This window comes from Microtus oregoni, unplaced genomic scaffold (assembly GCF_018167655.1).
Source record: "Microtus oregoni isolate MIOR12 unplaced genomic scaffold, Mior012 000008F_ref0000371, whole genome shotgun sequence".
NCBI lineage: Eukaryota > Metazoa > Chordata > Mammalia > Rodentia > Cricetidae > Microtus > Microtus oregoni.
In genome coordinates, this window is record NW_024543067.1 from 2,778,547 (window position 1) to 2,804,529 (window position 25,983).

Here is a 25,983-nt window from a genome sequence, read left to right on the forward strand (position 1 = left end):
TAAATCCTATTCCTTACAGGCCTGGTCACAGGACTTAAGAGTTAAAACTTGAAATCCCAGCTTTTCAGATGGTTCTCACTTCACTGTTCTGTTAACCAAGTTGGCTCAGGATTCACTTGGAGTCAATGACCCTCAACGGGTCTCAAGGTCTGAGTCTAAGGAAAGGGAGAACCCTGGAAAGCCCAGAAGCCCAAGTAACTGGATTTAGATAAGAGAACATTAAGACAACTTCACCTCCTTTTTCCTCTGAAATCAAAAGGTAACTTGGCCACCTTGGGCCATGAGAGGTAAGACCTTCCATCTTGCACCCCAAGAAGGGAAATTCTTGAGTACCACTCTACTGAGAACACCAGGACTCCCAGGTCACACACCAGAAAGGGTGGCGCTCTGTATGCTTCTGCTACTCACATGTCAAACAACACATTATGCTGGGGACAGACGCCCAGGTTCTGCCGGATGGAGCTCATCTCAGAGCGAATGTCCTTGCCCAGAATATAGGCAGTGCCAGAAGTTGGGGGGAACAACCCAGTGAGGATTGACCTGAGGGCAAGAGGAACAAATTCAAGAGCCAGGTAGATGCAGCCTCACCTCTCCTCAGTGGCCTTAGGTCTACATTTCTAAGCCAGGGTTTCCAGCAGCAGATCTTGTGAGAGCCACGCCCTTTTCTTACATGGTGGTGGTCTTCCCCGCTCCATTGTGACCCAGGAAGGAAGTGATCTGGCCCTCGTAAAAATTGAGCGCCAAGCCATCCACAGCCACCTTCATGCCATCTCGGTAAACCTTCACCAGGTTCTGAATGGACACACCCAGCCTCAGGTGAGTGGGTTCCTCCTCCATGCAGACTGTGACGGAAGAAAAGAGACAGAGGTGAACCCGCAGGACTCACTGACTTGACCAGCAGAGTGACCAAATACAAAAGTCAGTGCTTAGACCTTCAGGACCAGCTTCTCTCCCTGCGCAACCTCTAACGCTGCACAGACACAGAAGATAAAATAATTAAAGCCCTTCGGGCCATGCGTGTTGATGGAAGGGATGAACTTAGAACACTAGTCTGTTAATAAAAATGGGCTATACAGATGATTAAAATGCAGGATGCCAACTGTCATTTTAAAATACATAGCTAAAAGTGTCACTGATGCTCATACCATAGAATACTCCTCAGTAAGAAAAGGCAACAAACTATTAAAATGCATCATAACGGATGTCAAAAGGATTATACTGAGTGAGGAAAAGATCCACTCTCAAAACTTGCCTATTACCCAGTTACATCTCCATAATATCCAGGAAATAACAAAACTCTAAGGGTCAGGAAGAAATGAACGACTAACAGACGTCAGAAAAAAGCAGAAGGGAGAACTAGCCAGGACTGTTATGCAGTATCAAGAGAGAACTCTGGAGTGACGAAACAGTTCTGCATCTTGACTGATAAGACGGAGCACAAATCTACACACATGATCAAATTTCCCAGATCTCAAAACCAAGTGTGAGATGAGGAATCGAATGATCTGTGAACTACACCAATGCCAGCTTCAAACTATCCTTCTGTTCTAGGTTTGGGAACTACACTTGAGTTATGCACGGCGTTACTACCTTGGGGGAACCCATGAAGAGTATAAAGGAACCCCCTCACATGCTTGTCTGGCAATGCCTTGTGAGTCTATTATTGTTAAATAAGCAGAGTCCTTTGTGTGGCTGGGTGGTGGTTCAGGAATGGGAGCAACTGAGGGCTGAGAACAGACAGGCAGCCTAGGGAAGGGGATGCTGGGCTGGAGGCTGAAGAGCAGGAATGAAGGAGTTTGAAAGTCAGGCAAGTGAGTGGAAGAAAAGGCTGCACTGTGGGAGGAAGCCCTGTAGATAAGATCTGGATGTGGAAGAACACGACATGGTCCAGGCACACAGGGAGAGGTACTGAAGGAGAAGAGAACAGCGGGGAAAGGAGCAGGACGGTGCATGGGGCACCACATGAAGGACACCGTCTTTAACCACTGGAGACCCAAAGAAGGGGACAGAAGAGAAACCCATGACAGCATAGGAAGGAAGAAGGTCTATTGACAATGTAGGGAAAGCAGATCTACTGATGGTGCAGGGGAGAAGCAGATCTACTGACAGTGTAGGGGAGAAGCGGATCTACTGACGGTGGAGGGGAGAAGCAGATCGTCTCATAGTATAGAAAGGAAGCCGACTATGCTCAATGCAGAAGGAAGCCATACTGAGAACAAAGACACAAACACAAAACCTGGATAACCGAGGCATCTCTACTGGCAGTCAGGAACTAGGAGAGGTTTAGAGTCCTGTGTAAGGAAGGGTAAGAAGCTATGGAGCACAGGCTGAGTCCATTGCTGGCATAGAGCACCACAGCCAGGCAGGCAGAGAGATTGGGTCCACAATCATGGCTAACTCTTCATTCCTCCTGGTTTCGCATGCCAGCACAATTGTCCATGAAGGGGACATACGGGTATACTGACCACACTATACTTTCTTTCCCACAAGTGGGGAGATGAAGGTACGGCTCCGCAGGAGCCCTGCAGGATTCCCACTAAGCCAGTGAAGACAGCAACAGCATGGGTGTATTGGGAAAAAGAGCACTGCATGGGAATTTTCTGCCTCTACTGTGGCTTTAGAATGTTTTTAAACAGAAGAGAGATGGCCTTCCCTAGTGGGACAGCAGCACCAAGTGTAGGGAGGCACGTCAGGGTACTTACTTTCTGATGCTCCTTTCTGGCCGGAACCGAGGTGACTCTTCTCTTCAATTTCCTCCCCGAACCAGTAGGACTTGGTACAAGGGAAATACCAGGGCCTGGGAATCCCATATTGCCCTGAAAGCAATGCACAGGCATGATCCAAGCTGGTGCCATCCTAGCACTTCTGACGTTTTCTAGCCAGACCCTCTTCCAGCAACAGACTGGCACTGAGGCGGAGGCAGACCACTAATGCTTGCTCAGACTAACTACGTAGATTGTATATTCTGCACCTTCCCATGGCTTCCCAACACCCCAGATGGCAACACCATCCTCACTTTAGAGATGAGCAAAAGGAAGGCCATGTAGCCTACCCAAGGTCACTTACCCAGTAAATATGGATTCAGAATTTGAATCTCAATCTATATGATGCAAATTGTATATTCAATGGAGGAAGGGTCAAAATTCAGATAGGTTCAAAAAAATTACACATAGACTTCCTTGCAAGAGAGTCAGAGGGTGAACAAAAGCCTAACTCCGCCTCCTAAAATCTGATCTTGTGCAGAAATGTATCCCAAAGAGAGCATCAAAATTGTTACTGAATACTAATGTGACTTAAACCATGTGTAAGTGCTAAGACCTAAAGATATATATATATATATATATATATATATATATATATATATAATTCATAACCTATAACTAAGAATCAGAAGCTCTCCTAAGGCTTCTATCACTGAAGACAAAGAATCCAGAACCCAGCCAGCACCGAGAGTAATCTACCAGACTCTGACCCAATGTTGTCCAACTGGGGTCATCTCTAAGCACCAACACTTAACAGCCATCTTACCTCAGGCAAATCACTTAAATTCTCAACTAGATCTCTCCTACAGCAAGAGCCCAAAGCAATCTCTGGAACCAGAGGGTGTAAAGTTCTTTGCACAGTACCAGGTACACTGGGCTCAAGCGTGCATGACCCCGTGGTACTAACGGATGCACTTTCAGCACAGGTGACTTTCCTTCTACCGTTTGCTTTTCACGGGTTTAAAGTCACTCCCTGGGAGCCCCCTCAGCCTTCAGCAATTGCAACACAAAGAAAGGACAGATCTATAGGCAGACAAGGTCAGTTAGCCAAAGCGGTCTGGAAGCGTGGGGTACCTGGAAAGACGGCTTCGATGTACCACGTCATCACTCCATAGAGGAAGGTGTCAAACAGCATCATGGACACTGCAGTGGTAAGATTAAAGCCGTCTTCCTCCACCGGGCTCTCAAAGAGATTGTCCCATTGCACCCCTATGCCTTGCTCCTCAAAAAGGGCAAAGTATTCACAGCCAAATCCAAAAGCCACAGGAGACAGAAGACTCTGAGAGGAAGAGCAATGGTAAAGGGTCTTAGTCCTCGTCTCTCTCATTTTTCTCTTCTAATGTAAATTCTACCTTGAGAAATTCGAGTTTGCAAATGACATCAATTATAAGGCGTGCAAGCGTTCTCCTGGACCCCTCTGGAGATGCGGACTCTCTTGCAGCATCCGAAACGATCTCATTTACAAGCACTCATTATGCATGACATTTCAGAAATGCACGTGAGAGAGCAGGGGAGACTTTGAGAACTGTATGCTTCCCAAGATATTCCAAGGTACAAAAATCATGTCCTACATTCAGCCTCATACTGACGTTCATCAAAGACTTTTCCCCTGATCAGTCATTCCTATTCAGCTGCATACTGACATTCATCAAAGACTTTCCCCCTGATCAGTCATTGAATATTTAGGATCAGAGGAGCCGCTTTAAGGCTTGACATTCATGGGACTCAGCCTGAGGTACTGGCCCCACGCTGAGAGCCTACTAATATTGTAGCAGTGACCCACAGGGCAGTTAGTGAGTGGCTCTTACTGGGGTTCTCACATGCTCAAAGACCACACCTACACTGCAAAAAGGGGGGAAAATGTCCTGATCAGGGATCTGTACAGGGAAAGTCATGTTGAGTGTCCATCAGCTCGGAAAATATTACCCAAGTCAAATACCAGAATGGATACAAGAAAGATGCGGGTCATTAATGAACCACTTGGGGCCTCAAGCTAGCCATGGTCATGATTTTGCTGTGATCTCATTATGACCAAAGAACTAGAAGCTAAGGGGTAGTCATGGTATCTACTGTCTCTACTAGATCCATTTCCCAATGTTATTTACATCCAACCAGTTACAATCTGATTTCTGAAAAATAAAATAAAATAAAATAAAATCCAACCGTTGTTCACTATAAGGGCAAAGGAGAACCAACTTAGTTCAAGAGGAGAACAGAGTGAACGTCAAACCCCCAGGGGCCGAGAGTCTGAAAAGACCAAAATTACTTACAGCGAAGATCTTGATGGAGAAGCCCACGTAGTCCTGCCAGGCTACACATAGGACGTAGGGCAGATAGAGCGTGAAGTAGATGATGCCCCCACAGGCTGCTGCCAGGTTAGCCCGAGAAAAGATCGTGCTAATGAGGAAACACTGTAGGATGGTCACCACGGCAAACACAGACAGGAAGACAAACACCACGCTGGGATCACTGTAGGGTAGCAGGTTTCCTAACTGGAAAGGAAGAGCCTGGATAAGTCTGTGGCCTTGGCAAGCCCAATCACTCGCTCATGGGATCTTAATGGTGGTTTTTTACTCATAATTCTTTCAGAGATAATGTAGGGGAACCACGCTGTTCCATTTTCTGACGTAAAAATCAAACCCAGGAGAAATAAGTTACTTGAGACTACACATGGGGGGAAAAATCAAGGTCCATGACCTTGGACGTGACCGCAGTGGACAATTTTGCTCTATTTCTCACAGAGATAATGACACCTGGCTTCTCTTTGTCCAAGGACAATGACTGCCTCTAAGATAAGGCAACAGCCTTATCTTATATAAGGCAACAGCCCACACATCCTTTCTCTCCAAAAAACTAGAAATAGGCCAGGCAACCTTAACCTTTCCCTGGTAGCTACAAAGGCTTCATTCATGCACACAACTAAATAGCTGTGAATATTCTGAGCCCTGAGATCATCTGTAGTGACTGTGGACAGTGAAGCAGGCCCAGTCAACATGCAGCTGCCTTTATCAGCTCTCATACACTGGCCACAGGACCCCTACCCTTATCACAAGACTTAGGCCCTTGCCCTCAGATACCAGAGCAAGAGAAGAAGGGTTGTTTCAGAAGTGCAAGCAAATCAATACTGGTTCTGTTAGGTGCTTCAGTGAGGCGCTGGCCTGCCCTGAGCACTCAACGGGCTACTGTGGGGAGGGGACAATGAGGCAGCCCACAGCATGTAGTCTACACGGTGCTGGCACCAGCGAGTGCTCAAGAGTAATATACAGTAGCGAGTATAAAGATGAATGCTACATCCTCTTGCTTTGCGCCCTCTCTCCTAGAAAACACTAACTTTTATAAGAGGCATCTTGGTGTGAAATGACTGTTGAGGCAAGCTTTGTGTATGAGACAAAAACTTCATCGCCCAGATTCCACTTTAAGGGAGGTAATAGACATCCAGATGTTAGCATCTCTGCTGTCATAGCTAGGAGAGCTACCGGGCCCTGGAACACCCCTTTCCCTGGTGAGCCCCCATCCAATAACTGACTAAATGGAAAAGAGGATGTCAGGCCTTGGGGATATGAATGTGGACAGTTCAATGTGGGAACTCTCTATTCTCCTGGGCACTCTTTAGAGCACCCCGCTGGGCTGGTGAATCACGGTTCAATTCCTCTCTCTGCAAGACCCAGCATGCACTCCATCTCTCTAGACACTGATCCCACCTAATATCCATATATCAAAGTTGGCCTCAGCCTCTTCCTCCAGACATCCAAACCTGTAATAGTGAATAACCTTCTGATCAAAGACTTGAAAATAATCCCTGCCCGATACTCCTAAGGGTCAAGCCTTAAGTACATAGTGTGGTACAGGTAAATTTGTGCTTTTCTGGAAGGAGTGAGGCCAACTTACCTTCAAGATGATGACCAGCAGGCCAGCACTCACGAGCAGAGGGATGAGGCTGCTGATGAACCAGCTAAACCAGAGAATGCCATTGTCCAGGCCCATGATCCGCATGGTCTCTTTCAACCGCGCCTCCTTCTCGTACACGATGCCCTTGATGATGACAGCCACCGAGTAAATCCAGGCCAGGGTCATGAAGAGGGGCATGGACCGGCTCATCACCCGCAGGAAACTGGAGGCACCGACAGAGAGCCAGGCTTAGATGCAAGCTCTTGCATGTTGGAGGATAAACTATGTTTGGGTCACCAAGGGAAGGTCCACTGGACTCTCAGATGACCTAATGCTTCATTAGCAGTAGATAGAGATGGATAAGACAGAACCCGGGCTGACAGATTATAGCCATCCACGATTTCTTTAGGGGGTCACTTTAATAACCAGGAAATACTGGGAGTAATAGTAAAATAAAGGTAAGTTACTTTACTAAGTACTAAACATTAAGGGTGGGGGCAGCATCCAACTTGGTCTCTCCCTGAGGGTCAGTGTCTCTAAGGTTGCCTCCTACGGACTTGCTTTCACCCCCACGCTGTGCAGAAACATGCGCAGACACACGCACCGCACATGGAGCTGCTGATTTAATGAAGACGTTGGCTTTTTGGCACACTCACATGTCGTCAACGTAACAGGGGTAGGGCATCTGCTGCACGTAGACCCCCGTTGTCTTCTCAGTCCCTGTCAGCACTCTGATGATCGCCTGCTCTACCACATCCTGCAGGTAGGCGAAGCCCCCCCAGACATAGCGCATATCCTCAAAGGGGTCAGCCCGGGGACCCGGGTCCCAGTACCTAGAACCGAACGATAAGTGATCAAACAGTCCTACAAGGCACACACTGGAAAATCCAATTACCCACAGTGCCCCACACTTCCTGGGCTACTCTTCTTATTTCTTATCTCCTATTCTTATCTCGGTTACAAGTACATAGATTCTTGAATAAAAATAATCACCATGAACACACTCCTTGTGGGTCTGTTTTTCTTTCCCCTTTAATGGCCACCTAACATGGCATCAGATGCGCATACTAAAATTTCCCCAGCCGGCTCACTTTCATCGGCTGTCTGCCTCTCTCTTTTTATAAAAACGTGTCTGCCTAGCCCGGAGACCCCTAAAGGCTTTCCTTTCTTCTTCCTGACTTTTAAGTCCTTTGGATTAATCTTTTGAAGAGGAATGCTGAAACAGAAAGACTAATATTTTATGGCCTTTGATTAACAGTTGCTGGCAATGATGGAGTTTTAGCAAAGTCATGCTGCTGCTGCTTTGTTGTAGAAACTCCTTCCAAACTGCTAATGGAGTACCACCTGTCATAAAAGTCATCCAAACTATGTTCTTGACCTTTGCAAGACCGGGTTGGTGTGACGGATTTCAACTTACCCATCCTTGATCTTATTGGTCCTCTCAACATTGTCAATGTCCATTCGGATCTTGTACTTAACGTGATGGGGAAGCTCAGCACTGCCAGGAGCGATTCCTGTGAACACGATCCCAGCCCAGAACTTCCTCTCATCCAGAAGCTCCATGGACTTGTTGATGAGCCGGACTTCTGTTGGAACTGGCTCCAGCTTGTTCAGGTTGACACACTGACAGAAAGCAAAACAGACATCTCATTAGAACACTGGTGGCCAGAAAGACAATTGTAGCCAGAACTCAGACTCCTTGGTGAGGCGGGCACTGGCGGCCCTAATTTCCCAATCATTGCCACCTAGTCCTCTCTAAAGTAGCTTTCCTGGTTCAACCAAGCTTAGAACTGAGGTTTATGGGAAATACTGAACATTACTTGTATTGTTTTTTGCTATGCAAAATGATCCTGTTTTATTCTATTCCATTTTCTTAGCAATGCTGAGTCACGGCAGTCAAAATCAGATAAGAAAAAGTTCTGGTCAGCTTTTTCCATTCCATCAATGTTAGGATTAAAGTTTTAAAGTTTTATCTGTCCCAAATTAGATTAGATAAGTTTCATAAATACGGCTTTTATAAGAGCACAATTTATTACCATTTGAATCGAGATTATCAACACATGGGAACACCTAGAAAATAATGGATTTAAACACTGGAGTCTATCTGAAGTAAATCTGGAAGTAAGTTTATTTACTCATGAAGCCATTCATCTAGTGTTTATCTTGTCCTCCAGGCCTGCGGGATATAGCTGTGCATGACACCACACATTCGTTCTAGGCTCTCCTTATACCTTTAACTTTATTGTAACATCTCAAGGGGAAAAGCCCCTGATAAGGGATGTGCAGAGCAGACCCTCACCTCCATGAAGCGCGATATCGTCTGGATTGCCTGGTTGGTTTCATTGAAAGCTTCTCTCCATGTATATGCGGAGCCATTGGGGGACTGAACATCCTCTGGGTTCTTGGCCAGAAATGCCATGATGTCTTGGGCGGTCCAATCTAATCCATCCAACTTCTGTTCCCAAAACTGGTCATTGCCTCTGTTGTCTAACAGCGTCTGCCATTCCGGGAAGAACACGTGAACAGAAAACATCAAGTTCATGGTAAGACGTGCAACGACGCATGCCCCTCCCTTTCTCACAGCCTCGGTCTGCATCTGTGCATCTCCACACAGACACTTGTAAGACACGGGAACGAGGCTTCTACTGGACAAAGAGGAAGGCTAAAGTTGAAATCGCATGACTGATATTGGCCAGGTGAATGGATGAGCTGAGACACAAAGTCAGACCTCTGAACTCACAGACTTCCCACTGTACCAGACAGTGGTTAATGGTTTTAACTCTAAGAACAGCGTGCTGCAGGATCTATAGACATCATAACTCACATAGTACCATGAGGGTGTGTGTAGCCTTGACTCTGCCCATTTCACACACAGGCAATCAGAACCTCAGGGATGTTAATGTAGCTAATGAGTGGGAAAGCCAGGCTGGAAGACACAGGCCCACTGCTTTCGGCACCAGTGTATCTGCATCATATCTGCCCTCTCATCTGAGACACGGTCTAATGATGCCAAATAAGCCCACATCTAAGGCTTAACTCAGGGAAGAAATACTACCGGGGAATCCAAGTAAAAGATGGCATTTCCCTAGCCAAGAACATGTGGACCATGATGAAAAGGAGGCCTGTCTCCCATCGCCTATCAGTGTGAAAAAGGTCACAGGTATGCCATTCTGGTCCTCAACCCGAGGCCTGCACAGACGCACTGCCAGGGAAATGAGGCAACTGCTGACTGGGCACAATGGACACAGGCGCCATGCTCGGTTACCCATTTCCAGGGGAAGCAGGAGGCCCTTGCTTTACTGGGCTGGGTCTCCAGAAGACGAAGAGCACCTTCCTTAATCAGTCTTCCTTTCACTAACCTTGTAAGCTCTTCTCCTAAGTGGCTTCTCTTTTGCTGTTTTAATGGGAACATAATGATTTTACAGAATGTATCTGCTATAATTTCATTAACTATTCCTGCACTGCATAGCATCTAGTCTATCTCCAATTTCCTACAGTAACAATTACAGTAATAACATTGGCCCTCCCACGACGGCGTCTTTTTAAAATTTTTGCCGTAGGATACATCCCCGTGGGAGGTGGGGGTGGAACAAAGGTATAGCACGTGACTCATTCTTTGTGGATTCTGAAACCTCCACTTCCAATGGCTCTCCACAGAGGATAACAATGTACACTTTCACCAGTGAGGTACCAGTAAAATGGATGCAGAACTGTCCCTCACAAAAGTCCACAGAGGCATGGGATATCAGTTCTGAAACTACTTTATTCGAATAACCTGGAAGTGAATGAACAAATAAAAGCAGAGAGATGGGATGGTGGCATTGGGGTGAGCCCTGCCCAGTGGGGCGTCTAAGCAGTATGGGAAGAGGACATCCAGACCCAGTGAGGTCACTGACCCTACGGCATCTCCAGGGAGCCTGAAAGGAACAGAGGATCTGATATTTCACATAAAGTACTAGATGGGAGAAAGCTGGGCCTGGAGATGAGGGACCATGTCCAGTTATGAACAACAACAACAATAAAAAGCCATTACAGATCTCCTCCTTTGCACTCAGTCCTTGCTGTTCACTCAGACAATCTCTGCCTTGTGCCTCTTTGTCTCCTACAGCAATGCATCTACATCCCCACTTGCTTAAAATCATCTATCTGATGCCCTTCTCTGAAGTTAAAGATCCTCAGCTTGACACGGGGTCCCCCATCAAAGACTGTCATGACTTTCCTTCCCACCTCTGCTTCTTTACTTCCTATTCCACACCCAGGATTCTCCGAGATAAGTCCCTAGGGAACACTTCCCCATGTTTATAAGGACCTATCCCTTAAGAATTGAGAGTTTATGACCAGCTGCTGTCGCCAAAGAAACTCTTGATTTAAAAGCCGGGAAGGCCAGGCACAGTGGTTCATTCTTGTAATTCTAGCACTGGGGGAAGCTGCAACAGGAGGATTGCCGTGAGTTTGAGGTCATCCTGGGCTATACAATGAGTTGCAGGCCAGTCTGAACTATACGATGGATGAGACCTTGCTTTTTTTTTGGGGGGGGGGTGCTTGTTTGGTTTTGTTTTGTTTGAGCAGGGAAACATCTATGTACACCCAAATTCAGCTAAAATTCTCTAAGCCCCTTCCCGCTCAGAAAGAGAACAATCCCAAGTGATACAAGTAAGGATCTCAAGGAAAAACAACAGGAAAACAAGTCCAGGCGCTCATGCTACAGCATACAGTATTTGCTTTAGGAGGATCACATACATCCCGCAGAACAGAGGAACTGGGGCTGAAGGGAGAGCCACACACCAAGTGTGAGCTAGTGCTATGACTCAGCACGAATGCACGAGACTGTTGCTCTTCATTTTCTCACCCACGTCCCTTGAGGGTCAAAGCGCCAAGGCAAGAATTCTGCACAGGTGTGGCAGCACCCTGCATCAAAGGAGACGCTGGCTTCTCTAGCTCCTGCGGCTCCTTGATCAGTAACCTGTCCCCAGAGCATACCTAAACTTCCAAAGAGCTCCCTTAAAAGATGGGGGTATCTCTAAAACCCAGCACCCCTCAGTCACAAAGGTTCAAGGCTAGAAGTCTGGCAAAAATCTCCCTTGCTTCTTGATAGCAGAAGAAATCAAAGGAAGAGGCCTCCCTCACCATGGCAATAGGAAGCTGTCTAATGATCCTCGACTCGGGCTGAGGCAGGGACGATGTGATTAAATGGCTCTCGGGCTGACACAAAGGAGACACCGCATCCTCAGAGTGCTCTCCTTTAGGTCCTGATTATCTCTGGAGCACTAGTCCCTCTCAAGTGGCCCGGCATGTCACATGCAATTCCTTCCACTCCATGGCAGCAACATTGCATTCACTCTGTGCCTAGGGAACCAGAACCTGACCTGTCTGCATGCTAGATCACGTTTCTGTCCCCATACCTCCTTCTAAGATCTACCGAGACACAGACAGGCCACAGAAGACGCTGTGCCTACCTTAACGACTACAGCCAAAGTGAAAAGACTCAGCGTCCTGCATTCACCAAATTCTACTTCCAGTTTCTGCTCTTCACTTAAGTTTTTGTGCAAAACTGCTATTGGATCATGAGGGGCACCGATGCTGATATACCCGGGGCTATCACTGAATCTTGGTCTGTGCTTCTACAGAGGCAGGGGCTCTTGGATGCAGCTAATCTTACTGCAGCTCAATTGGTTTAACTTACAGCATCATCATCTCAGATATTTCTGGCAAGATGTCCAGAAACCTCTTTGAGGCAGAGCAAGTAAAGTGAGTAGAAGAGACGCTCACCCGCACAAGGTCCATCTCTTGGCTGCTCTCCATGAAGGTCCAGATCTGGGGGCTGAGTTCTTCCCACATGCCCTCCAGGTCATGGAAGACAGCCAGCTCCTGGAAGGTCTTGTTTACCTAGAGTCAGGTAGGGAACCAGAATCCGTACAGATAGAAGAGAGGCAGAGGCAGTGAGCATTCCAAGGTTCCCCGAAGGAAAAAAAAAATCACCCATCCCAGAAATCCCTGCCTAGCCCTTTCTCTTCCTTAGGAAATTCCTCCTGTAGCTATAATTCAAACACTCAGGGACAGTGTTTTTTTTTTTTAATGATTTAAAACTTTCATAAAGGCCATGAATATACTCAGCACACTCTATCTGAAGGTGCCTTCACTTCCTGTATCTAATTCTTGGGGAGATTCTGGGGCTAGAGCCCTAAGCCTGCACAGCTTACCTCAGCCATGACCCGTCTTGTAGCTGGAGTGTCAGGAGTATACAGAATCTTTCCAACAAGCAGAGGCTTGAGTGCCTTCCAAATAATTCGAGAAAGAGGGCTGGACTCCAAGTTCTTCATCAAATCATTGCAATAAGGAGCTACGAAGACAGAAGGCAGACATTCGCTTATATACACGGCCAGACGCCAACAGGACCTTAGAGGTTAAAGCCTCCCGGCCACTGCAGGGGACAAATGCCCATTCCACTACCTATTCATGCAGTGGATAACTCTAATTATCTGACCCTCATTTTGCTCCGCTGTACAAAGCAAAGTTCATAGCATCTACTTGGCAGAGCTGTGAAGAGAACTAGCTGAGGTATTTCCTGTGAGGTCTCTAAAGCGTTCAATGTGTGAAAGAATCAGGCCCTTTCTTAGACTTAGATCGGAGCTCATCTAGAAGGACATTTGGGCTATGCACACACCGTCCTAACTCTAGCTCTATACTCTCATGCCAGCCCCGACAGCTGCTTACACTGAAGACGAATGAAACGTTTATTGGGAAAGCCAGAAGGCCGTGTTTAGATTGTAGTTTCAAGTAAATGTCAATATTTTCCTTGATAATTAATAGATCTTATCACAAATATATTTATATTAATAAAAATACAAAACTGATATATCCAAAGTTCAAATGAACAGGCGGGTTTTACTTTAGATACCATGTAACTTCTGTAAGCTGCTTGATAAACAGTTGATACAATAATAATAATAATAATAATAATAATGACAGCAGAATTAGGGGGCATCCTAGGGATCAGTCCATGGCCTCACTGATGGGATGTAACCACTCTTGGTTGTATTATATCCCCAAAGCCAGAACTTTCGTTTTTAAGGACTTTGCCTCAGGTCTATCTGTGTGTAAATGAGAGATACCCCTGGATGGATTTGAAGGCTAGGGAAGAGTAGATGGCTTCATAAAACTGCCAACACCATCATCTTCCTCAGGCTTGTATAGGGCAACTTGGAAGGTTCTGAAGTGTGGTACTCCAGTAGACACAAGGCTCTTGTGTTACAGCCACACACAAGAAGCTGCCCCACTCTGTGTCTGAAAGACACGCCTGTGGTTGGCGATATAGAACGGCTCAGCCACATGGTATTTTCAAGAAAAACATGGCATTGTCAGAACTGTAACACCAAACCCTGGCTGTCACCAGGCACAGGACACACACCCACACAGAGCCACCCAAGTGTGCTAAGTGGATATAGAGTTACGGGGTTCTCTTAACACCGTCTTGCGGCTAAGAATGCAGATACAGAACAAACATGAGATCGGATGTCTGAGTGAGAAGGTGCACACATGCCACCATTAACGAGACAGTTCACGGGAAAGCGCCAGGAGTGTGTGGGCTGGAGGCCCAGTGCTTGGGGATTACCTAGGAATGCAGCTTTAACCAAGACACTAAAACCTCTGAGCCAATGAAATGTGAGGTTCCAGAACCTTCCTTGCAGGGTTACTGTGAGAATGAGATAAGGTCATTTAAATAGGACGAATTATAAAGAGGAAATTTTGCCTTAATGATAGATTTTTCTTGTAGTTGTTATACTTACTATTAATACTGTCACCCACTTTCGGGCGTTTATTATAAAGCTTATCTCACAGTAAAACTAATGATAATTTTTTTAAAGAACCCAAATCTGCTTTTTATAAATTTTTCTGACTTTACTGAGATTTAACTGAAAGATAAATAGTATTTATTTGAAATATACAACAGAACACTGCTACATATATTCCCTGTGAGTGACTACCACAGTCCAATCAACAAATATATCCACCACTTCATGAAGACAGCCAGTCTGTCTGTGCAATAACATTAAGATTAACTCTCTTAGCAGAGTTTAAACATATAACACAGTGTCACCAAATACTCACTCACTATGCTATCTATTTCACTTTGCATAAGTGAAATTTTGAACACTCTGACCAACACATCCCATCTCTCCATCACCCACTCAGTCCCAGCAATCAATCAATCTCTCTCTCTCTAACCTGTTTTATGTTTTTATTTTATTTTATTTTCAATTCCACATATGGGTGAGTTCACCCATGATGCAAACTGGGGATTCTGGCTATCAATCACTCGTTCACCTTTTTGGTAATGCTACTAAACAGCCGGGATGTACCAGCCTCCCACTGAAAGACCCCGAATGACTCACTCATCAAGGTCTGCACTCCAGGAGCAATGTCATGAGAGCAGAGAGGACAGTGTCCCTGCTACTACACAGAGTGAAGGAAAGCAAGAGGAGCGAAAGACGCAGGAGGAGTCTAGACCTAGGACAGGGACGAGGACAAGGCTTTGGTGTGCACGGACACTCACTTGTAGAATTGTCATAGAAGGTGTCCATGTCTTCTTCGGTGCCGTTGCCTCCGAAGAGGGCTTTGTAGTTGTTATCCTCGTACCAGTTGAGCGACTTGATCTTCAGCCCCCCACCCTCGGGGTGACCACAGACAATGCGGGACACGGCCTGGTAGATCTGGGTGGAGGAGCTGGAGCTGTTCACGTTGGTCAGAAACATCACCTCCTGCCGCATGTCACTCCAGCTTTTCGTGCTGAACAGCTGGGGTCAGGGTGCGGAGAGAAAACGGGGGAAGAGAAAGAGAGCGAAGGACAGAGCAAGGGTTGGGGCAAGAGAGGAGAAGCAGACACTTTATTTTCTTAACCCAAAAGCTATGTTCCAGAACATACTGTGTCTGAAATCACTATGATTCCCTGCGGTGGTCAAGTGGTCTTCTCTATCTGTGGTGCTGGGACCTACAACACCTGATTACTAGGTTATCCCAAACTGGTGGCTCCATCCAGCACCTGTCCGAGGAGAAAATTCTTGCTCATTCTCCACCACCATGGCTCACACTGTACACTTACTCTGCAAAGTGCCCTTGGCTCACAGGAGAAGGTAACCCCTTAATCTTGTAGCCCAAGAAGGGTGACTGTATTTGAGATCATCTGAGCAAACGGACAGACCAGTGCCTTACATTCTCCATCTGTTGCAATGTCCCTCACCTCCCTTCCCCTCAACTCAGTCTCTTCCTCAATCCAATACCCAGTGTGCAGACACTGTGCAAACATGAAGCCACATTTAATCCCCTGCTTCTAGCTCCTTGGCTTCCTTCATGGATCTTAAGCATGTCTCCAAGGATGTCCTGACACGAGTGCTTTGCATCCGCTCTTCTTCCTGCCTGGAGCATCCTAACTTCTCCAGGAATACAGCAGAACTGTCTTTGGACCGACTTCCCCAACTCCCTTCAAATGGTACCTCATTACTCTTTCTACCTTCCTTACGTGATTTTTTTTCTTCTCTCACTGCACAGATCCCCATTATCCCATCAGCTGACCTGTTTATTTCTGATGTCTACTTTTATGTGTGATAAATACTGGCAGTGGGGTTGCTGTGCTCACTGCTGAGCTGCAGTAACCAGCAAGGTCAGAACCTATGTGTCTATGATACCACAGGGTTTTTCAGTCTTGTCCTGCATACCTTCCCTCTCACCCAGCTCTGACATTAACGTCAGCCCTCACTCATCTCATATCCCACTGCCAGGCTGGCTAATGCAGAAGTTCTTTTAGGGTCTTTGGTCCATGGCAGTCATCACAAGAGTTTGTGATGGATTCTTGGAAGGAGTAAAGCAGAACACAGACTTCAGAGTTTCTAGGTCCCAAGTTCAAGTTCCATTCAGACCAATTAATTGTCTAGAAGACTGTGGGCAAAGTGTCTAACTTCCTCAGCCACATTGCCATCTGTGAAATGTGCACAATAAAAGGTACCTCATTGTGCCCTGTGGATGATATAGGCAAAAGAAGTCAAACTACCATAATCCACCTGTGGTGTCCTTGTCTTTTCCTGTCACTAGTTGGGCTCTGAAGATAGCAACTAACTATCTCTAGACATGGACCAAGCAAATACATATTTTAGCATTACTCAGGAAGAGCAACTGTGTGACATGTGACCAAAGTGACATGAAGGTGATCTGTCAGGAAAAGAGGGCACCACTGATGATGCTGGACCAGGAGTGAATGGACTCTAAGAGACAGCCAACCAGCCCAGCACTCACTAGGAGACCATATTCCCAAGGCTGCACTTCAAAGGCCAGATTTCACAGGCAAAGAAAGCAGGTGTTTCAGGAAAGCCACGGCATTCCAGTTGGCTAGCAAAGGTGTGTTTTGACACAATGGCAGTCTGGATGACCTCACTGAAAACATTGTGCAGAATCTGCTGCCAAGCAAAGTCAGTGCACAGGGGGAAGTGGAACATGAGAGAATTTTCCTCTTCACAAATGTGAAAGGACTTAGGGGCATGTGGGAGTGATTTTTTATTAATAAAGAGACTGCCTTGGCCCTTTAATAGGACATAAAATTAGGTAGGCCGAGTAAACAGAACAAAATGCTGGGAGAAAGAAGCTGAGACGAGGAGTCGCCATGATTCTCCCACTCCAGACAGACACAGGTTAAGATCTTCCCTGGTAAGCCACCTTGTGGGCTACATAGATTATTAGAAATGGGTTAAGAGGCTGAAACCAATGGGCCAGGCAATGTTTAAAAGAATACAATTTGTGTGTTGTTATTTCGGGGTGTAAGTTAGCCAAGCGGCCAGGAGCCGGGCTGTGGGAAGAGGCCCGCACCTCCCACAAAAGGGGCAGGCAGAAGCTCACACAGAAAGATGTAGACTAGCCCTAAACCACTAACTATCTCTGCAACATTGATGCATTTTAGTTTCTTCTCCAGTGGAGACCAAAACTGGTAAGTTTTAGATTACTTGTGCTTCTAAAATTTAATGACATAGCATGAGATGTTCAAAGTAAAAGGACCATGTTAGCCAAACCCAGAACTAAAGAAAACAGTAACAGCCAGTCTGCTCACTATGGCTGAAAAGACACAACTTACCTCTTGGGCCAGCCCCCCTAAGCTATTCAGCAATGTTCTGGTGGCTTCCGCCAGCTGCTGGGTCGGGAGAAGAGATGTAGAGTTCAGTCTTGTCTGGAAAGAGAGGGGGGGGGGGGGGAAATCCTTTGTCTCTGAGCTCAAATACAAGGCTGAAATCTCTAAATAGAAAATAAACAACTAAATCAAAACCATTCCCAATCTTGAATTTAAAAAAACCAAGAAACCAACTTCTAACCAAAATAAAGAACATTGTACAATTACTCTAACCGCATGCCTGCATGTTTAGTTTTCTTCAGGTAAGAATTTCTCTCTGATAGATGACTACAGAAATACAAACCTAAGGCTACTGAACAGACAACGTACAGAAATATCTCACATGCAGGCATATACTTCTATGTGTGCATGTGTGTGTTGTGCATGCATGTGCATGTGTGTTCAATGAAATTCTGACCAGAAAGTCCTAGCTTTATCTACTCTTCTACAAGACACATGTTTATAGACATGGCCTTGAGACAAGAGTCCGTGATGGCTCACAAAAAAGGAAAGTAAAGATAAAATCAACAGTAACCAAAGAGAATAATTCTTTTTTTCTCTGTGGAGTCAGCACTATTCTCACTGTTTCGAGCACCGAAAATTTAACACAGAACACTGTTTTTATGTCAAGAGTTAGTCAACACTTTGTATTTACTAATTAAAGTATTTAGCTGTTATGATACATAGCCTAGCTGCACAGTAAACATGAGAAAAAATAATTGGGCCTAAAGGAAAGATAAATCACAGCAGAAAAGCTAAGGAAAAAAAAACCTCAGAAGCTCTGAAACCAGAATTGCCGCAGAAGGAATTCCAACTTCAGTTCCATGGCTAGGAAGGACCAGGAAGAAAAATCTCCAGAGTGAGGGGGATGCAGGATTTCTAAGTGTTTTTATGAATTCTGTTTCGTTTTATTCAATATTGTAACAAACACCTAGAGAATTTTAGGCTGTTCTGACAACACTTGTCACGTCAGAGACTGCTGCAAAATCCTAACACTGGAGCTACATGGAAAGCACCAGAGGTAGACAGGACTAACGGTAAGAAATAGCTGTGGAGACAGTCTTCCGCCTGTATCTTTGATGAAGTGAATTCCAAATGCCGAATAGTGAGTGACGATCATCGTAATCTCAGTGGCTGGCACCATCCTGGAAGCCCATTTCTAAGAAAATCTGCCTATGAGAGAATGGGCACAGCTGGACACCTGGGCTTGACTGGGAGTGCTTAGGAAGGAGAATCAAGCCCCAGAATTCCTGCACTCAGTCCTCCAAGGGACCAGTGATCACCCGTAAACGCTATCTATACTCAGGGACACCTGAGATACAACTCACAGATCACGTCAATGGCTGCTCCTTCCAGAGAAAGGGACTCAGGGACAGAAACAGTGGGCAGCTCTGTTTCACTTTCTCTCTGTGGATTCACTTTATAACTGAAGATCGGCACAACGGAAGTTGAACCTGTGATTTCCCACAGTCGGGGAGACACTTACATACTAAGAGGTCCTAATCAGAAGTAGCAGGAGGTAAAATGGTTTTGTGTTTATCATGGCCTACCCCCATGAAGACGGATGTTCAGGATTATAAAGCAAAAATAAACAGGGCGAAACAAACTTGTCAATCTAACACATTTCTAAAATCTGAAGTGTAGGTGGGTACATTTCGTTTTTGAGGTCTGCAGAACCCTAGGCAAGTGACTCAAATCCCCCTGTCTCGATACCCTCAGCTACTCTTCCTCAGAGGAAAAATAGCTGCACATCATAGAGTTAGTTTCCTAGACACTGAATCGCACAACACTTACTAAGTTCTTTGAGCAAAACCTGCCATAGAGTAAGCGCTTACAAACATCAACCATTTCATCTTCCCCTTCTTCTTTCCTTCCTCAACTCTTACTGTCAGCTGTTCCTGGATGCAGAGTTTCCCAGTACTCAAAACAACAACTGCCCTCCTCTGTGCTGTGCGGGTAAGCTTATTCTCCTTTTTTTTTTTTTCAACAGCTCATACACTGTAGGCATGCACCCTGCACCTCCCTACGTAACGAGCCTTAGATACAAACACAAGGACCTGGTTACCTCTGCCATAAGCACTGGACCTTCCATAAGCAATGTCTGATGAGATGATTTGACTGTCAATAGTCTGAACTGTGGTTTGTTGGCTTAATTGATGCACTGAGGTATTGGCCTCTTATTGACTAAACCAATCCCAAACATAATATGGTGCAGTAGTCAATGCCAGTGTGAAGAACTTTTCACAACAATTTAAAAAGAAATTCAGGGCTGATGAGACGAACAAGGAAGCTGACTGCCAAGTCTCATTACGTGAACCCGTCCACCAGGACATGGTGGAAGAAGAGATCTGCCTCCCACAAATTGACCTCTAGTCGATATCCACATGTGTGCCATGTCATGTGAGTGCCATTCACAAATAAAACATAATTTCAAAGTCATTTTTAAATAGATGTTCTGTATACTTGAAGAATATCAGCGACCTGCAGCTGATACAAGCTGATGTTCAAGGCACAGACTGATATAACAGAATTAAAAATACATGCAACATAATTCAAATTCAGCATGAGTCTCAAGCTTGGATTATCTAAATATTTTTGCTCCAGACCTCATTCTATTTTTTTTTTCTGCCTGGATATTACAGGATACGGAGATGGAACTGATGGAAACCAGCAGAATGAAATGTTTCAAACTGACAGGCAAAAGATAAGCCATTTGATAGCTACTCCTGGATCTGCTAGATAGTCATGGTTCCCATCCTACCTCATTATTTATAAATAAATTCTTGATAGATTAAAGAGCTGAAGGAAAACTGGAAGTTTAAAACAAATTGGAGAAAATATATTTATGAACTTGAGGTAAGCCTTCTCTTCTCAGGAGAGTGTGTATGCAAATGAGGTGTAAAATAAACGACAGTCACACGGAAAAAAATAATTTTAAATATAGAATTTAAATACAAAAATAGGATCCAACCAAAAAGAAGGAAGTGAATTTACATCTTAACTGAAAAAAAATCTGTACATCAAATGATATCACAAATGACTTTAAAAAATTAAGTCAAAGACAAGAATAATGGGATTTTTAAAAATTTTAGCATAAAATGGATATGCTAACCAGATAGCAGTTAATATGAACCAGATCCACATGATCAACATAGATAAATCTCAAAAACACAGAGCTTCACAAGAAAGAACAGGGGCAGCCCAGCACACACATGCATACAGGTGAACACATGCAAGCCCATACTATTCAGTGCTGTTCACAGAATTTAATATGTGCAGCATGATGTTAAAAAAACACTTCAGAATGGGGTTGCCTCTGAGGAAGCAGATAGGGTTACACAGGTGACCGGTGGAGAGTGACCCACTGATGATGTTCCTTCCTTTTGTTATTCCTTTTTTTTTTTAACATTTGAAATGTTTGCTAAGCTTCTCTTTAACTCAAAACAAATACAATAAATGGGGCAGGATGAGGGGTGTGGATGAAGGAAGGTAGAATACATATCAGATCTAAAGAGCAGCTAATTCCATTAAACACAGTTAACCTAAGAAACAAATTAGGCCTTGAAACTTGAGCACAGAATGGCATCCACATCCGCCAGTCACTGTGGCCTCCTGCTCACACTTCCCTGATGAAGGGAACACTGCCACAACACTGCTCCCAAAAGCTCCAGCAATGCACTCAAAGCACTCAGGAATGCACAGCCCAGAATTCCATTGTGTCTTCTTGACTGAGAACATCCTCTTGATTATGAATTCAATTAAGTCCCTATTGTCCACCGTAAGAAAGGGATTTCCTTGCGTGGAGTAAAGAAAGGAGTACAGAAAAAAATAAGCTATTTAGTTAAGGGCTGTACTCTCTGTTACTTAGCTTAACGGGAAGGCATGCATTGTTCGATATATTTAGATCATCACTAAATACCATAATATCATAGACTATTAGCCTTCCAACCTCAAGAATCAGACATCATTCCCACATCGCTGAGACGAGGGCGACCCAGAACCAAAGCCCCAAACTATCTAAGACAAGCCTCATTTCAGCCCACTTTACAAAACCTGTAAAGTTCTCAATTATGCTGTCTCAGATAGAGAGAGCCACTATGGGGTTAGGGAGAAACCTGGTACTAGGAAAATCCCAAGAATGAGCCCAGCTAAGACTCCTAGCAACAGTGGAGAGGGCGCCCAAACTGGCTTTCCTCTGTAGTCAGATTGGTGACTACCCCAACCATCATCACATGGTCTTGATCCAGTAACTGATGGAACCAGATACAGAGATCCACAACCAAGTACCAGGCCGAGCTCTAGGAATCCATTTGAAGAGAGGGAGGAGGGAATACATAAATAAGTGAGATCAAGATCATGATGGAGAAATCTACAGAGACAGTTGAACCAAGCTCATGTTAACTCATTAACTCTAGGCCAATAGCTGTGGAGCCTATAGGAGACTGAACTAAACCCTCTGTATGTATGAGATAATGGGGAAGACTGGACTATCTGAAGGGCTCCTGGCAGTAGGACTAGGATCTATCCCTTATGCATGAGCTAGCTTGTTGGAGCCCATTCCCTATGGTAGGAGATGCTATGCTCAACTTTAATGAAGGGGGAGGGGCTTGGTCCTGCCCCAACTCAATGTACCAGTCTTTGTTTACTCCCTATGATAGTCCTTACCCATTGGGAGGAGTGTATAGAAGGTGGGCTAGAGGGGAGCAGTAGGGGGACGGGAGGAGGAATGAGAGGGAAAACTGGTTGGAATGTAAATAAATAAGACAAAATAAAAAATAAAATAAAGGGAAAATTACCCCCTCAATAAAGTTGGTCCTAAAAGTCCACTAGAATGAAAACTCCACAGGCATCTCGTCTGCCTTGCCCACGAGTGAACCTCAGTTCCTAAAGCAAGTAAATACAAATAGAGAGCAGACAAACAGTAAACAATCAGATTTTGTTGAATGGATATTTCAAAAAGAGATGCCATGTTTCCCACCGTGCATCAGAACCCTGGCCGGGTACTGTTTATCATGCATCAGAGCGAGCAAGTAAAAGCAGACTTAAAGCGGGATCAATAAAAGCCTGGGGCACTTAGAGATCACTGCAAAGAAATGCTGAAATACACTCTCCAATCCAAAGGTAGTGGCCGCGGGTGCACCACTCCCTAATGATAGTTACACCCCAATCTGGGATCCATGAATACATTACCTAATGGGGCAACACGTGTTTCATCGAGGTAATTTGGCAAATGGTCTCCAAAACAAGGAAATCATCTGGGACTACTTGGATGGGCGGATCTAATGACGGCAGCCCTCAAAAGCACAGAACCCTCTCTGCCTGGAGACAGAGGGATGTGGCAGAAGAGACTCAGCCCAGGAGCTCAACAGAGATGTGTGAAAGGATGAGAGAGAAAGCATTGCCTTTAAAAGCAGAGACCCATGCCCGTGGCCAAAAGCCAGAATAGGGACTTCTGGCCTACAACTGTAAAGAAACTGAACTCAGCTGGTACCCTAAATGAGCTCACAGCAAACATGACTTCAGAGTCTCCAAAAAGACACCGAACCCTGCCAACACCTTGACTTCCGTCTAGATGTACTCCCAAGGTACCCAGATTTCGGCCCTTCAGGACTGTGAGCTAATAAATACAGGCAGGTTAAGCGCCTGTGTGTACGGTAATTTATCACAGAAGCAGAAGGAAAAACAAAGCCAACGCAGCAGCAGGGACCCCGACAACTGAAGCAAGTAAATTGTTCTGGCCAACTCTGCTGTTCCAATACCACTGCTCTCTCCTACAGCACAAAGGGAAGTGGAGGCTGTAGTGGGGAGGCAGACAGACTCCCACATGCTCCCATTCTGTCTCTGGGGAAAGTGCAGGAAGGGACATCAAGGAAAAGCTAAGAAAGGTGAAGGAAGTTCACCTGCTATGCTAGCCCACATGGACAGCCAAATCCACCTGGACACTCAGCATTGGTAGTATGTTCATGACCTCCATGAGTTCACTGTAGACATAAAGGGCCATGCATCTATCTGTCTCTACCTTCACTAGAATGCCACCCTTTTGAGAATCTCAACTAAGCAGGGTACCCAGAACAATTCTCACATAAGACATACTCAATAAATACTGTTCGCTAAATGAGTAAGTCTGGAGGTTGGAGCTTGGTTGGTGCGTTTTGTTTCGGGATTTTGGCAGTATCTGGACCAACAATGTCATTGTTCATTGACAAATTCTTCAGGATTGCTTTGTTTATTCTACCTCTGAGTCCTAACACTGATCCTTAGGAGGAAACAGATGGATTCCAAGTTGAAACCCGAGCTGTGAAGGGACAGATGGTGAGGTCGTGGGGTCATTCTATTGGGAAGGTAGTTCTGACACTCTAAGAAACGGGGGATTGGACTGGGCTGTAAACACCAGAGGTGTTCAAGAAGTAAACTGAAGGGAAAGTGAATGGATGGACACCAGAATCAATTTCTGTGCCTTCCAAAATAGCTCATAATCCTAAATTTGAAGGACAAATACTTACCTCTGTATCTTATAATGATGCAAAGCAGCCCCCAAGCACGATTCCACAACACACCTTTCACGCCATTTGTAATAACCTTGACCCTCTATGTCTCACAAAGATCGCTATGTAGCGCTGTTGCCTGGAGCACTCGCAAACGTCTTCAACACAGAAATACATCCTACTTGAGATTATAGGGACAGAAGCTATAACCAGTGCAATCACAACCACTGAAGCAAGCACCTGGTAGGTTTTAAAACCCTGAAACAGAATTAATTCTGTCAGGAGTAAGGAAACATTAAGCTGGTGACAACCACTGGCATGTGTGCACACCACAGCCACACCTAGAAGAAACCCATAGTCTGGCTACCACCTCTGCCTTAGGCAACAGCTAGAGACTAGGGTTAAGACATGTGCAAGAACTTCTTCAGAGTTCAGAGAGTCTACTCTGAGCTAGTTCTAAAGCCCATTCCAAGGCATGACGGAGGCTCAGGATCCTGATGGAAACTGAGCATCTTAGGACCCCCGAGGAGTGCTCAGTTCTCCATAATGAAATCCAGCTTCACAGAGTTCAATGTGATCACACGTCATCTGAGTAGAACAAAGAACATGTCTTTTCAGAGAACCGATAGACACAACAGCTCTCTCTGGGGAACAAAAGCAGAGTGCTGGGTGTTGCAGAATATCATTGGAGGCATTTCTCGAGAGATCTCAAGAAACTCACAGATAGATTTATTCTAGAATCTCTACAGACAAAACCATGATGATCAACACACCCAGGCTTACTTGCATTCCTTGGTTCTGGTTTGTTTTGTGAGTGTGTCTTCCTAATACAATTTTGTTATTGGATGAGCTAATTAATTTTATGTGGTCTTACCCAATTCCAATGCTTCGCTATCTAGCCACAATCTCTTCCTTCTGCTGGTTTTAAAAACACTAGTAAGTATCCATTTCCTTTTAATCATTTCAAGACTTCTTAAAAGGCATGTGCATGCATGTGTGGGCACGCATGTGCTTGTGTGTGTGTGTGTGTGTGTGCGCGCGCGCGTGCGTGAGTGCGTGTGTGTGTGTGTGTGTGTGTGTGCATCTTTCTTTGAATAGACTCTTCCTCAGGAACACAGTATTAAAAAATGTGAGAGACAGGTCTTCTCTAGTTGAAACAGGCACAAGAGACCATGGGTCTGGACTCAGCCACACCCAGAGCATTCTTCTCCAACTTACCCCTTGGGAAATGGACTGAAATTTGAAAGAACATTCAGAATACGACTGGGCTAAATTATATCACCAAGTCCCAGCCAGCCCCACGTTTCTACAAAAACAAATCATGTTGTCCAGGAAAGACGGCACATTCCCCAGGCCTCGGAGCTTGAAGCCTCCTGCACCGGGCATGTCCACTCACCATGACCGGCTTCAGGATGTCCATGTTATAGCGCAGCACTCGTTCCGCGGCATCTAGCTTCTCCCTCGGTAAACTACAAAGGGCAGACACTTCTGGGCCACCCAGCCAAATGATTTTTTCTAGACTTGATCCATTACACAGACTGGCCAAATGTAACTGGTAGCCTTGCAAAAATACCTGGAAGGGTTTTGCGTAAGGAGAGAAGAGAAAGAAGGATGAGGATGGAAAGTCAGGGGCTGGAAGCCTTTGGGGGAATGTCACGTCAGTGCAACTTGGGTGATGGTAAGCAGCGTACCGCCGCTG

General features: G+C 45.3%; 1 protein-coding gene across 1 annotated transcript in view; it reads right to left on the minus strand.

Moving 5' to 3' along the window:
• The window catches only part of Abca1 (ATP binding cassette subfamily A member 1), a 120,553-nt gene that overhangs the window by 37,742 nt on the left and 56,828 nt on the right, over positions 1 to 25,983 (minus strand). The window contains exons 7-20 of the mRNA XM_041656734.1: positions 25,681 to 25,857; positions 17,767 to 17,859; positions 15,205 to 15,445; positions 12,851 to 12,990; positions 12,420 to 12,536; positions 8,950 to 9,147; positions 8,068 to 8,273; positions 7,307 to 7,483; positions 6,651 to 6,873; positions 5,033 to 5,254; positions 3,837 to 4,041; positions 2,703 to 2,816; positions 671 to 842; positions 409 to 540 (exon numbers count right to left, since the gene is read on the minus strand). Coding sequence (XP_041512668.1) covers positions 409 to 540; positions 671 to 842; positions 2,703 to 2,816; positions 3,837 to 4,041; positions 5,033 to 5,254; positions 6,651 to 6,873; positions 7,307 to 7,483; positions 8,068 to 8,273; positions 8,950 to 9,147; positions 12,420 to 12,536; positions 12,851 to 12,990; positions 15,205 to 15,445; positions 17,767 to 17,859; positions 25,681 to 25,857 — 2,417 coding nt within the window. The remainder of the gene's footprint in view (positions 1 to 408; positions 541 to 670; positions 843 to 2,702; positions 2,817 to 3,836; positions 4,042 to 5,032; positions 5,255 to 6,650; positions 6,874 to 7,306; positions 7,484 to 8,067; positions 8,274 to 8,949; positions 9,148 to 12,419; positions 12,537 to 12,850; positions 12,991 to 15,204; positions 15,446 to 17,766; positions 17,860 to 25,680; positions 25,858 to 25,983) is intronic.